The sequence below is a fragment of the Sorex araneus genome, chromosome 1 (genome assembly GCF_027595985.1).
Source record: "Sorex araneus isolate mSorAra2 chromosome 1, mSorAra2.pri, whole genome shotgun sequence".
NCBI lineage: Eukaryota > Metazoa > Chordata > Mammalia > Eulipotyphla > Soricidae > Sorex > Sorex araneus.
Window position 1 is genome coordinate 257,818,366 of NC_073302.1, and position 14,655 is coordinate 257,833,020.

Consider the following 14,655-nt stretch of genomic DNA (forward strand, 5'->3'; position numbering starts at 1 on the left):
TCAGGGCCACTGGGGAGGAGCTGCCTATTCCCTGGACCACGACATCCCCGGTCTGGGTGCCTCAGTGGCCCCTGCCTATGGATAAGCTCCAAGCCCTGAAGACTCTTGTAGCAGAACAATTAAAGAGGGGATGTGTTGAGCCTTCTACCTCCCCATGGAACACACCGGTTTTTGTCATCAAAAAACGATCTGGCAGCTGGAGGCTTTTACACGACCTCCGTGCTATTAATGCCCAAATGGAACTGCTAGGCCCTGTGCAGCGAGGCCTTCCCCTGCTCTCTGCAATACCCGCTAATTGGTATTTATATATCATTGATATTAAAGATTGTTTCTTTTCCATCCCCTTACACCCTGCGGATCGCCCTCGCTTCGCGTTTACCATCCCGGAAATCAATCATAAGGGCCCTGATTCTAGATATCAATGGAAAGTCTTACCCCAAGGCATGGCTAATAGTCCCACCATATGTCAATTATATGTACAACGTGCCTTACAGCCACTTAAGATACAGTTTCCTCAGCTCTATGTTATACATTATATGGATGATGTTTTAATGGCCTTTCATGATAAGAACATTCTACAGGAGGCATTCAGAGTCTTACAGGACTCCTTTGAAATATGGAACCTGCAATTGGCCCCCGAAAAAATTCAGTTCTCGGATACCGGGTCCTTCTTGGGAGCTAAAATATTTCCAAAATGTATTACCCCTCAGCGGGTCCATATACAACTGCGGAATCTCCGCACATTAAATGACTTTCAAAAGCTTTTGGGAGACATCAATTGGCTGCGCCCCTCCCTGGGGATCCCCTCGAGTGAATTGGCTCCTCTATTTAAAACTCTGGAAGGGGATCCCGCTCTAGATTCTCCGAGGGAACTCACGATGGAAGGGAGAGCAGTGCTGCAAAAGATTGAACAGGCCATAGGCAAGGCGCAGTTAACAAGGATAGATTACAACCTGCCCTGGCAGTTGTGTGTTTTCCCTACAGAGGGCATCCCCACCGCCGCGCTGTGGCAGGAGGGGCCCCTTCTTTGGATTCATCCCCATGCCTCCCCCTCTAGGAGTATCGTGTCATACCCCGCTGCAGTTGCTGAATTGGCTCTGAAGGGCCTTCAACGTTCTCTTGAACATTTTGGACTCCATCCAGCAAAATTGATTGTTCCTTACACCTCACAACAGCGCCAGATATTGATGGCTGAGCAGGATTCCTGGTCAATCTTAGCCACAGTTTTTATGGGAGAAATGGATAACCATTTCCCCCAGCATCCTCTAGCCCGTTTTGCTGCCTTACATTCATTGATCTTTCCCGTGGTTACTGTAAAACACCCCATACCTGGGGCGACCACCGTTTACACAGATGGCTCCAAATCAGGTATAGGGGCCTATTCAGTTGATGGACAGGTGGTCCGTAGGAATTACGGCCCACGCTCCCCACAAATAGTGGAATGTAAAATAGTGCTTGAAGTTCTTGCCCGCTTCCCTGAACCCCTGAATTTGGTATCTGATTCCGTGTATGTAGTGAATGCCCTGAAGGTCCTAGAAACTGCTGGGCTCATCAAGGATCGGAGCCCTGTCTCCCAGATTTTTAGGAAAATACAAAGCTGCCTTTTATTGCGGTGCAATCCCATTTTTATCACACACATTCGTGCTCATTCATCTCTCCCTGGCCCTATGGCAATGGGTAACGCCCTAGCAGATGCCGCCACCCGCCCTTTGGTTATGCTGATAGAATCAAAGGAGCAAGCCCGCGTTTTCCATGACAAATTCCATGTCACCGCAGGCACCCTAGTACACAGGTTCAAGATCACTCGAGAGCAAGCTCGGGAGATTGTGGCCAGCTGTAAAAATTGTGTCCGGTACCTCCCCGTCAGGAACACGGGTATTAACCCCCGGGGCCTTAGGCCTTTACACATGTGGCAGATGGATGTCACCCACGTCCCTAGCTTTGGCAAGACCCAATTTGTACATGTCTCAGTAGACACCTGTTCCGGTGTGATTGTGGCCACCCCGTTAGGGGGAGAGAAAGCCACCCATGTCATCCAACACTGCCTGGAGGCCTGGAGCGCCTGGGGTAAACCTCGGGTGCTGAAAACTGATAATGGCCCTGCGTATACTTCCCAGAAATTCCGCCTGTTTTGTGCACATATGCAAGTCGCTCACGTGACGGGCATCCCTTATAACCCTCAGGGCCAAGCCATGGTGGAGCGGGCACATAGAACACTCAAAACCTACTTGGATAAATTAAAAGGGGGATGGGATCATATAAGGTCTCCCAGAAGCACCCTTGCCTTGGCCTCGTTTGTACTTAATTTTTTGAATTTGGACGATGCTGGCGAGTCCGCTGCTGACAGGCATGTAACACCCCCAAGGGCCTCACCTGCCCTGGCCAAATGGAAGGATGTCCTGGATAACACTTGGAAGGGCCCAGACCCTGTCCTTATAAAATCCAGAGGCGCGGTTTGTATATTTCCACAAGAGGCAGCCCAGCCTTTTTGGATCCCTGAGCGCCTAACCCGCCCCTTGAGGCAACCATCCCCCAATGCCCCTCCCTCTGAGGAGTCAGGCGAAGCGTTGGGAAATGATGACTCCAGGGTCGATCCCTGAGAGGGACTCTCTTTTCCTTTTCAGAGGCCATGAAGCAAGTGGCCCGGTCCTTACCTCGATGGCTGCCCGTTCTTCACCTCCTGACCATCGCGAGTCCCGCATTGGCCGGCCTGGGCAGGCCTGGGAACCCGTCCGACCTTCTGACGACGCTGTATGGAACCCCGTGTGATTGCCGTGGAGGACATCAGAAGGCGCGCCCAGGAAAATTCTCACAATCAGTGGACTGTGGGACTCGGACTGCATACTTAGCCATGCTCGGTAGCCTAACTGGCGGCGGGTTTACACAGTCCTGGCAATGTGTGGATAAGCCCAGGCTCACTAAACAGGGGGATCCCTGTCCTACAAACTGTGTAATGGTAGACCAGATGAATGCTATGTGTTATGACAGCTATTCTGAATGTACCCTAGGAGGAAAGAAGTATTTTACTGCAAGGCCCTATATGTCTTACGAGGGAACGTTCGGGGGTGACTGGTCAGTCGTCCCCTCCAGCAGAGGGAACCCTAAGTATGCTGCTGCCTCATGCATGGCCCCAGTGGGAAGAGATGCATGCTGGCCCATGCGAGCCCCCCTACACGTTTCCGATGGAGGGCCTACTGATGTGGTTCGGGAGGTGGAAGTGGGGCAGAAAATTCAACAGCTGATTCTTGCCCAGTATCCTCAGATTGAATATCATCCCCTGCTACTCCCGAAACCCCGGGGCATGGATTTGGATCCCAGTACTGAGAACATTTTGGCCGCCACACATTCGGCATTGAATGTTACTAACCCCACCCTGGCCGAAGATTGCTGGCTATGCCTACCATATGGTGACTCCTGGCCTTTGGCAGTGCCCTCTTCTTTAGCTAATGACTCCACCCCCTCTACTGTGCAGGTTGACAACTGCTTTGCCAGCCTTCCCTTCAAGGTACAGCCTCTTGGCTTTAATTTTAGTCATTGCTTTTATAGGGTTGCTAATAATGATTCCTATGACATTGATGTCGGGGTGCTGTCTACCGCTGGGTGTGAACAGTCTATTAATAGCACTGGCCCGCTGTGTGCTGGGACCAGCCGAGTTTTTGTGTGCGGCAACAATCAGGCCTACACCCTTCTCCCGACGAACTGGACTGGCCTCTGTGGGCTAGCTATGCTACTTCCTGATATTGACTTACTTAAAGGTGATGAACCAGTCCCCATCCCATCTATAGATCACATTGTCCCTCGCCATAAGCGAGCAGTGCAGTTCATTCCATTACTACTGGGCCTGGGTGTCTCCGCGGCCGTGGGCACGGGTTCGGCGGGATTGGCCACAGCCCTTTCCTCCTACTCCAAGTTGTCCCAACAGCTAGCAGATGATGTTACTAAAGTTTATCAATCCATTAAGGATCTCCAAGACCAAATAGATTCCTTGGCAGAAGTGGTACTCCAAAATAGGAGAGGTCTGGACCTCCTCACTGCGGACAGAGGGGGAATTTGCCTGACACTTCAGGAGAAATGCTGTTTTTATGCCAACAAGTCGGGTATAGTGAGGGACCGGGTTAGAAAACACCAAGAAGAATTAGAAAAAAGGAGACATGAGTTTTATGAGCGCCCGTTTTGGTCGGCGTGGGGGGGTGTGTTGCCCTATCTCCTCCCCCTTTTGGGGCCCCTTGTTGGAGCATTATTACTGATCTCCTTTGGTCCTTGGGCATTCCAACGCCTAACTCAGTTTATTAAAGATCAGGTGAATGCCATGACCTCACGTAAGGTGGAAGTGTACTATCACCGCCTGGTGCAAGCCTACCCAGGGGAAGACTCTGAATGATATTTGTACAACATTCTGCTCTGCACCTCCGCATTATATCGTGCCTTGTTTTTGATTGCGTATAATACCGTGCCTTGTTTTTGATTGCGTATAATACCGTGCCTTGTTTTTGATTGCGTATAATACCGTGCCTTGTTTTTGATTGAATCTTGGCAGAGTGTAAGCTGGCGTAGGTGATGACGCCTAGTCTTTTTAGATCGTTTAGTCCCAATGGTTGCTCAGCCTAGGTGGTCTGTTCCCCCGCCGGAGGCATCGCCGCTTTAAATCAAGCTGCTCCGTGCTTTTTTTTTTATGCTGAGTGTAGCCCCTGCACACTCGGGATCTGTGGATCCATTGCACGAGTTTGGGTGCACCGGCAATGGTCTCAGGGAAGGGTGTCAGACTAGATGGTACTGCACTGGGTCTCTCTCCTCCCTGACCCAGGGCGACGAGCCGCTTGCATAGGGCCGCCGTCGAAATTTTGCCCTGCCTGGAAAAGCGGACGGCGGGACAGGAGGAGCCTCATCGGATCCTGAAGAGGGACCCGTTGAGGCCACCTCAGTCCCTGATATTTTTACAGGCAGTGGTGTCCGTCGCCCCCTTTCTCGCAGAGACCGGCTCCTTAGTAAAGAGATAAGGGGGAGTTGTAGGGAGCCAGAGCACGTGGAGCAAAGATGGCGCCGACGTCCGGCTGCCCTAGGTGGTAAAACAAAGTAAAGATGGCGCCGACTCCGGCTGCCCTAGGTAATAAATAACCTCCAGAGCGCGGGCCCCGGCATCGCCCCCCATGGGGTGATTGGAAGGCAGCCAACTGGCGAGCAACACGTCAGTAGTGAGGGGTCTTCTCTATAAAAAGGGTATCGCTCTGAGGGTCGGGGCCTTCCTCCCCCATTTGTGTAAGTGTGGAGATCTCCAATAAACTGCTGCAGAAGGACCCTCAACCGGTGTCGTCTCTCTTTGCTGGCAAAGGGAAACTGCGACAACGCGATTAACAGTTACTTTCTGCTGACCTACATAGGCAGATGAGACTAGCCTTTCCTGTCTTTGAGGGAGACGGGAATGGAAGAGTTCATGCTCAGGTAGAATTCAATCAGATTAAAGAGTTGGCAGAAGCGGTCAGAAAATATGGGGCAAATGCCAATTATACCATTTCCCTACTTGAAAGACTGGCCCGGGATAGGATGACCCCCCCCCCCTTTTGCCTCTAGATTGCTAGCTTCTTATTAGAAAGAGCCGGATGTACATTGTAGCAACCCCATTGTCAGGGGGACAAGACCAAAGGTAATGTGGACTCCCGTAGGGCAGGTTTAAGAATTTCTGTGTGAATGTACTGCGTTGGGTGCGCACCGAAATGAAAGAGGACCGGTCCGAATGAGTGCAGGAGTGTGATTTGCGCGAGTGCCTTTAGTGTGTGTGTATATTTGTTTCATTATATTTTTCTTAGTTATGCTTATTATTATCAGCAGAGAAGTCAGGAAAATGCAAGATCATGTGGTTGAGTGTTTAATAATATCAGGAATGAAAAAGAGTGTCACTAAGGTGGTCTATCCACCTCAGAAGTAGTCTTGATCTTAAAATTGTAACATCTGACAACTTAGGTTTCAACAACTTTGTCATGGATTGTTTTGCCGGCTTATATCAACAAAAGCGCTTTCTTGACCCGTTTTTAACAAGCAGGAAACTGGCTGGTCAGACAGAGAAACGGGGAGCAATGTTCCCAATCGGCCGACAGGGCTCAATTTGCCCTGGGGACTGCTCTTTCCTTTCTCTGTCTATCAGTTTTTCTCCCTGCCGTTTTTGAAGGGTCAGATCGATCGATCAACTGCAAATGTGTGCACGTGTAGTGGTGTTTTTTAGTCAGTTCATTGTCTGTCTGTCTGTCTGTCTGTCTGTCTGTGGAACACTCGAGTGTTAGAGCTAGTTTGAAGTCATTAATTCTTAGAACTGAGCAAACAAAATCAAGGGAGTCAGAGTGATATGTAGTCCAGCAATTTAAAAGATTTAGGTATCTTTGGAACTTGTTAGATCAGGTTTAAAGAAAGATTTCTAATCAGAATGTGGCGACCACGAAGGGATTGAAATTCTCAATCTAGATTTCTTATTGTAAGAACATTTATGGCTATTAACAGTTGTAATTCTTCTGAAGTTCAGAGTCTCTACTATCTAGGAAGAGCTGCAGAAGTAGCGCCTAAAACTAAAGTGAAATAAAGCGTTCAGAGGATGCAAGGCTTTATTTTACAAGATTCAGCCAATCTTAATGAGGAATTTAGCCAGTTTACAAACAGAGGTACAGAAGCCATCAAAATAGTTTTCTTATGTTTCCATAAACATTGACAGTCCAAGTGTCTTTTCTATGTTATTATCAAAGGTTAGTCAAAAAAAAAAAAAAAAAGGAACTCTTTTTGTGTCTGAAAGCATGTTTGTATTGTGGAATTGTTAGAGAGCTCATGATTTGAAATAACTAAGATACAAAAACTATTGGATTTAAGCCAAAGGTTTACTCATGTTTTATAAAAATTGATGGTTTAAAGGTCTTATGCTGTTGTGTCAGTGTACATATGCATCTGCATTGGATTATTAGAATGTGAGCTGAAATAATTGTGGAAAAGCAGGTTCAAAGAGTAATAGTTTAGTTAAAACATGAGTTTCTAGAGTTATGAATTTGGTTGCAAATCTTATCCTACTGGTATTTTATTTGATCTCTGAGACTTTTGGTAACTAAAATTTCTAGAGATACTTAGCAAAGAATTATAATAGATTAATCTCAGGTGTCAGCCTGATAGTCTGAAGCCATAGCATTGTGCCTTGGTTAAAGTTTGAGATAAGAATGGAGTATTTCATGGAAAATGTGGGAAATTTTACTGACTATTGTTAAATCAGTCTGTCTAGTACATGAAAATGCATGTTATTATTCTGATAACTTTATTCATTGCAAAGCTTTGTCACCAGATATCATATCTAGCTCTGACCATCACATAGAAGTTTGTATGCAAGTGTGAGATCCTTAATGTTTTATGGTAATCTATGAGTGTTTTAATCTTTATATTTGTGTTTTCCTAGAAATCAGAATTCTAAGATGTCTCCTGGTTAATTTCTATGTGGAGTGAATCTTTGCCCAATGAATATGTTGTAAGAACTTTAGTTGTGAGCATCTTTAAATTTGTTGAATATCTATAGAACTGACCTAATGCTTTTGAAATAACACTGAAAGTAGTTTTGTCATGTTAAATGAAATGATTGGTAATTTGTGCCCAAACTTGGAAGATCATGTTGTACTAAGTTCAGTAAAAATAAGAGTTTAAACTTGTGGGACTATAAAGAATATAGATGTATGTCTTAAGTCAGAAAGATAATGGATGCAGATATCATCAGTTGGAAAAAGGAAAGAAACTGATCACTGTTTTAAGAAACTCTTTAAATCACATGCAGAATTGTTCTAGTATGTTTTTGGTAGGATCTATGGAAAAGATATTGGATGGATTGTCTGGAACTCCTGTTACAGTGCTCTTAGATTATTGAATTCTTCAAAAGTTGTGGAAAATCAAGTGTTTTTTTTTTTAATGGGATTAAATGAATTAGACATGTTTAACTGTACACTGGACTCCCAGTACAGTGCTCTTATTAATGGGAAGTCAAGGTTTTCAACATGGAATTGAATGGGTTAAACATGATGTAAATTGTACACTTTTCCTCTACAGATTTTAGCTTCTTTGACTAGGACCCACAACAAATGGGTGTGTTGCATCTCACTGTGAGTAAAGTGAAATGTTTGCTTTTCTCTTCTTTTGTACCTTCAGTATGTTTTTGATGCTTCATGGCACTATGTTGGTTTGCATAAATCCAGATAAAAGTCTTTCCTCTCTGTAATAGGGTCTACCCCTCATGCAGACAGGAAAATCAGTTATGAGACCCCAAAGCCCTCTTTCAGGGAAAGAGTCAAGGGATTGGTCTAAATGACAGGAGCAGGTATTTAACAGGTACTGTTTCAAGTACCCTACAAACCTCAGGGAGACCCTAGAGGCCAGTTGGCTTAAGGAAAGAATGGAAATCATCACTGCTATGGAAAATGAGAAATCCGGCAATCTGTGTGACTGACACAATCTGGGCCTACTCAGCATCAAGGAAAACCCTGGAAACCAGGATCTCTCCCAGCCCTGAAAAAGGGAGGGGATGGACTCCTTTCTGCCAGGATGCATCTACGGAAAAGGCCACCTCCAGTTCAACCTGAAGGCTCGAGACCATCCAGTTCATCGTGGGACATTTATGGCCAGGCCTGGGTAACTCTGACGTGCCACATAGAATTAATGCCATTATTGGCGTGCCTCCTGTCTTTAGCCAACCCCCAGGACTTCTCAGTAAATAATGGGGTACCCCAAATGGAGAGTTCTCCAATCTTGCTGTATTTATGCAAAAGAACAAGTCAGATTTGTTAAGCCATCAGGCAAATTTTAAAATGAAGGTGGAGAGAAAACCATGTTTCTGTAACTTGCTTTTTAAAGAATCAGATTCAAATTCTACAGAGTAATCTAGTAAATGTATTCTAATCTGGATCTAAAAGGTATCCCTTTTGGGTAATTCAGGTATAATGTGTTTTGCTGACTGTAAAGTAAGCAGCCTAGTCTTTGGGACTCAATGTTGAAGATGCTGTCACTAGTCTGACCAGGGTATTGGAAGCCAGAGCTTTAGTGGGGGGAACCTCAGCTCAAAGTGCAGAATTAATGCTTTCCCCCAACCTGTCAATTGGCTACAGTGCCAAGTGTGGACATTTAAACTGGTTCTAAGTATTCACTTTTAGTTCTATGAACACAGTCATTTGGAGAGAACTAGAATTTTAACAGCTCTTAATTCTCGTTCCATCATGGGATTAATACCCCATCCAGAGAATACTCATCTAAGATACTCTGCAAAAGAGGAACAATAGGCATTGGAACAAGGTTTTCAAAAGGAAATTGATAAAGGGTTACACTAAGCTTCCAACACTAGTGAAAGCCATCTTTCATGGGAAGGAACTCAGAACTGTGCTTTCTGTTTCATTAATGAATTGTGGGCCTCCTTTCCTAACACTTGTAACTTCAAGGAACTTGCCGAGGAAAGGATTGGCAGATTGACATGCAAATGATCAAACGCTCATATATTCAAGATACGAACATCTACTGCTTCCAAATGACAGCTTCAGTGGATGGGTAGCTTTTCCAACCTGAGAAGCGGTGTGGTGCTTCTAGGCCACTAGAAAAATCTGAACATAGGAAGTCATTTTCTATCAACCAATGGGTGAAGCAGTTATTCCTTTCCATTGTTTTTATGACAGAAATAGGTGTAGGATTATGTTGTGTTGGTTTCTGCTGCTTTAATTTCTGTCTCACCATCCCAGGCAGAATGTTATCTAAAACTGTAGATCACTCTGCTCTTGCTAGATCAGAGGCAATATTCTACTCCAAGGTCTAATCATTTCAAAGTGACATTCCTCAGTCTAATTGATCTGATCTCTTCTTTCAGATAACTTCAGGATCCCAACCAGTTCATTGCCTGGGGCCCACTAAAACTAAGGTAGCATGAGGTTTCACCCCTTGTGCAGGCAGGGCCAGCGCCCCTTTGTCAGCATGAAGCAGCTCCAGAAGATGGACCTTCAGCCATTTTCCCCTTAAAGATTTAAGGTGGTGAAATCTCTAGGGGGGAATATGATGTAGGCAGGTAGATAGGGAAAGGCCCCTGGCAATGAAACTTAGATCATCAAAGTCTCCAGGGAGGAGAATCCTGAGACCCCTCCCCCCTGTGAAACCGCACCCGATAAGACCTTCAACAGACTCTGAGGATAGTAGACCCTTCCCCAGGAGGTTCCCCAAAGAAGGCTATCACCACTCTCAACCTCCCTGGTATACTTGAAAAGAAACCGCATGTGGGTGGGGGCAGGCTGTAAAGAACCTATAAAAAACAGCCCAATAGTCCATTCAAGGCTCTCTCTATCTTTGGAGGAGCCCGCGTTCTTTCTTGAGCGCGTTACTCCTACTGCTTTCTCCTTTTCCACTTATCTCTTCCTCCTTCCCTAAGACCTTCTAAATAAAGTCTGTTACTTCAAAAAAAAAAAAAATTTAAGCTACTTAGCTCAGGGTCATAAGGAGTGAGAGTTTTTAAAGATTTCCGAGTCCGCAGAATGCTCCAGGGGGAACCCCTGAGAGGGATTCTCTCTTTTCTTCTTACAGAGAACATGCGGCTCGTCGTCCGGTGCCGACCCTGCGGGTTTGCAATGATGATCCTGCTGCTGACTGTGCAACCCACGGAGGCCGGATTGGGCCGACCGGCTCACCCTACACGCCTCCTACAACAGCTGTATGGGACCCCGTGCAACTGTCAGGGAGGACAATCTTCGGTGACCCCAACGAGCTACACGAAAACCGTGGACTGAGGGACTCTTACTATATATCTCGTCACTCGGCCCAGTGCTCGGGGCGGACTAACCCAGTTTTGGCAGTGCGTGCCCAAGCCTACTTTTATAAATAAGGGGGAATTTGCCTGACACTTCAGGAGAAATGCTGTTTTTATGCCAACGAGTCGGGTATAGTGAGGGACCGGGTTAGAAAACACCAAGAAGAATTAGAAAAAAGGAGACATGAGTTTTATGAGCACCCGTTTTGGTCGGCGTGGGGGGGTGTGTTGCCCTATCTCCTCCCCCTTTTGGGGCCCCTTGTCGGAGCATTATTACTGATCTCCTTTGGTCCTTGGGCATTCCAACGCCTAACTCAGTTTATTAAAGATCAGGTGAATGCCGTGACCTCACGTAAGGTGGAAGTGTACTATCACCGCCTGGTGCAAGCCTACCCAGGGGAAGACTTGAATGATACTTGTACAACATTCTGTTCTGCACCTCCGTATAATACCGTGCCTTGTTTTTGATTGCGTATAATACTGTGCCTTGTTTTTGATTGCGTATAATACCGTGCCTTGTTTTTGACTGAATCTTGGCAGAGTGTAAGCTGGCGTAGGTGATGACGCCTAGTCTTTTTAGATCGTTTAGTCCCAACGGTTGCTCAGCCTAGGTGGTCTGTCCCCCCGCCGGAGGCATCGCCGCTTTAAATCAAGCTGCTCCGTGCTTTTTTTTGCTGAGTGTAGCCCCTGCACACTCGGGATCTGTGGATCCATTGCACGAGTTTGGGTGCACCGGCAATGGTCTCAGGGAAGGGTGTCAGACTAGATGGTACTGCACTGGGTCTCTCTCCTCCCTGACCCAGGGCGACGAGCCGCTTGCATAGGGCCGCCGTCGAAATTTTGCCCTGCCTGGAAAAGCGACGGCGGGACAGGAGGAGCCTCATCGGATCCTGAAGAGGGACCCGTTGAGGCCACCTCAGTCCCTGATATTTTTACAGGCAGTGGTGTCCGTCGCCCCCTTTCTCGCAGAGACCGGCTCCTTAGTAAAGAGATAAGGGGGAGTTGTAGGGAGCCAGAGCACGTGGAGCAAAGATGGCGCCGACTCCGGCTGCCCTAGGTAATAAATAACCTCCAGAGCGCGGGCCCCGGCATCGCCCCCCATGGGGTGATTGGAAGGCAGCCAACTGGCGAGCAACACGTCAGAAGTGAGGGGTCTTCTCTATAAAAAGGGTATCGCTCTGAGGGTCGGGGCCTTCCTCCCCCATTTGTGTAAGTGTGGAGATCTCCAATAAACTGCTGCAGAAGGACCCTCAACCGGTGTCGTCTCTCTTTGCTGGCGAAGGGAAACTGCGACAACGCGATTTACAATGTTTAAGTATATGAGTTTAAAATGTTAAAGTTTCATTGATAACACACACTGTCTCTTGAATTCTAAAATAATAAATATTTTATCTGCTCAAACCTCAGCAAAAAATGAAGTAACAGCTGTTGCACTAGGCATTTAAGGTTTTGTCTGTTAAATCTCTATGTGTATGACATTTATGCAGCTAAACTAATTTGAATGATCTTCTCTCTGAAATAAATTACCCCAATAGATGTATGTAAGAATAAAATCCAAATTATTGTAACACTGTCATCCCGTAGCTCATCTATTTTTCTCGATCAGGCACCAGTAATGTCTCCATTGCGAGACTTCTTGTTACTATTTTTGGCATATTGAATATGCCACGGGTAGCTTGCCAGGCTCTCCCATGTGGGCGAGATACTCTCTGAATCTTGCTGTGCTCTCCGAGAGAGACAGAGGAATCAAACCCGGGTTGGCTTAATGCAAGGCAAACGCCCTACCTGCTGTGCTATTGCTCCAGTCCAAAATACAAATGTTAACAGAAAATATATTTTAGGAGTCATAGTATTGTCAATTTTAAGAAGTATGTTAGATACCAGATTTGTTTTCATCTGAAGCTCAGTATTTCTTTCCCCCTTCTGGGTCCCCAGTTTCTTCTCTGAAGAAATATCCAATTTTGTTATTTGTTTCTACACAGAAAGAAAATAATGCAACAATGAAATCTTTCTTAAAACATGGCAAATAAAATGTGAATTTACTAAGGAAATATTTATCATTAAGGAGTTTTATAAAAAAATTTTTTGACACATTTAAATTTTGGCTTTACAACACACAGAAAACACTATCAAGGAAAATTTGAAAACTATTCTTAAATTTTTCACTGTTATATAAATTTCAAAATATAATTTTTTTCTCAGTGGCATTGTTAGATATAATTTAGCATTTTACTGATAACCCATGTTATATTCTTAAGATTTTGATCCATTTTCCAAAGTATATTTAGATTAGACTTTTTTATTCTGCCACAGGGCTAAAAACCTTGAGATGACTTTTTTGAAGCTTATTAATGCTCATTATCTGTAATTTAATCAATGGATTGCCTCAGTGATATTATTTTCTAGTTAAGTAATATCCATTTGGCCAGAAACACTTACTCAGTGCTTACTAGCATTCAGTCCTGAAGACATGGTCCTTGTTAACAAAGACAAAACTTTGACCACAAAAGTGCACTACAATGAAAAAGAGACGATCAACAAAACAATGACAGGTATACTACTCAGTGGGAAAAAAGACTCTCATAGCAAATATTTGTTTTGTATTTTTAGTGTGAGGAGTATTTCTCAGGTATTTCTCAGTATTGCTCAGGTATTTCTACTCTAGGCTCTGTGCTCAGTGATCACTCCGGGGCTCAGGTGACGTGGGGTGATAGGGATCAAACCCAGGCTGGACACATGCAAATCAAGTGTCCTACCCCGTATACTATCTCTCTAGACCTCCATCATAAAGTATATTTGGCAAAGTGATAATATACAGGATCTTTAAAGAATTCACAAAACCCAAGGGAAAAAATAATTCTATCACAAAACAGAACTAAGCAGACATTTCTCAAAGAATTCATATAAAATGGCCAATTGGCACATAAAAAACTGCTGAGCATCGCTGATAAGAGAAATGTAAATAAAACCAACCATGAGCTATCACCTCATACCAGAAAAGATTGCCCGTAACAAAAAGTACAGAAACAATAGATACAGGTGTGTATAGAGGAAAAGGAACTAGGATTGCCAGGGAGTATGTAAAGTTTAATAGCCTCTGGTAAAAATAGTGTGGTGGTTTATCAAAAAGTTAAAAATAGAATTACATTAGGCAGCAACTCTATTCTTAGGTATCTTAACAAAAGACACAAAAACAGAAATAAAAAATGAATTTCCATTTATGATAGCACTATTTATAATAGCCAAAATTTAGAAACAAGCTTAGTGCTCCACGACATGCATGGATACAGAAGATGTGAAATATATATATTATGTAGACATATAAAATATAGTTTTGTACATCGTATATATATTTTTACATATATATACTCCTACACAATAGAAAACTAAGCAGCAACAAAATAAGTCAGAAGACATACAACAATACAGAATATTGTGAGGCTAGTACAATAGTACAGGTAAGAAGCATGATGCTTGGACTATAGGGACAGTGAGGTAGTGAGAAGTGATAGAATTCTTTATATATTTGAAGGTGAGGCCTACTGACCTTAATGAACTCAACTGCAATAGCAAAGGAGATTAATCAATTATGACCATAAGATTTTTTAGTATTAAGTTTAGTGTTAAGTTTATTTTTATAAATTAAAAAATATGTATCCAGCAGTCTTCAGCAAAAGATTAATTTTTATAGAAAAATATTTTCTAAAACTTTCGCCCCCCCAAAATAGAATTGAAATATCACTAGTTGAAATGGGAAGATGTAGGCAGTAGCAATTTTGAGAGAAGATCTAGTTAATATTTGATTCTATTAATTTTGACATCTGTTAGACTAATTTAGAGGGGATTAATTAAGTAGGAATTTGGATAGTGCT

At 44.3% G+C, this 14,655-nt stretch overlaps 1 protein-coding gene across 1 annotated transcript in view; it reads left to right on the top strand.

Annotated features, from left to right (window-relative positions):
* Window positions 1-2,629: 2,629 nt before the first annotated feature.
* Window positions 2,630-14,655, top strand: part of LOC129402154 (meprin A subunit beta-like) — a 170,922-nt gene continuing 158,896 nt past the window's right edge. The window contains exon 1 of the mRNA XM_055127499.1: window positions 2,630-4,097. Within this exon, the coding sequence (XP_054983474.1) occupies window positions 2,630-4,097 (1,468 nt within the window). The remainder of the gene's footprint in view (window positions 4,098-14,655) is intronic.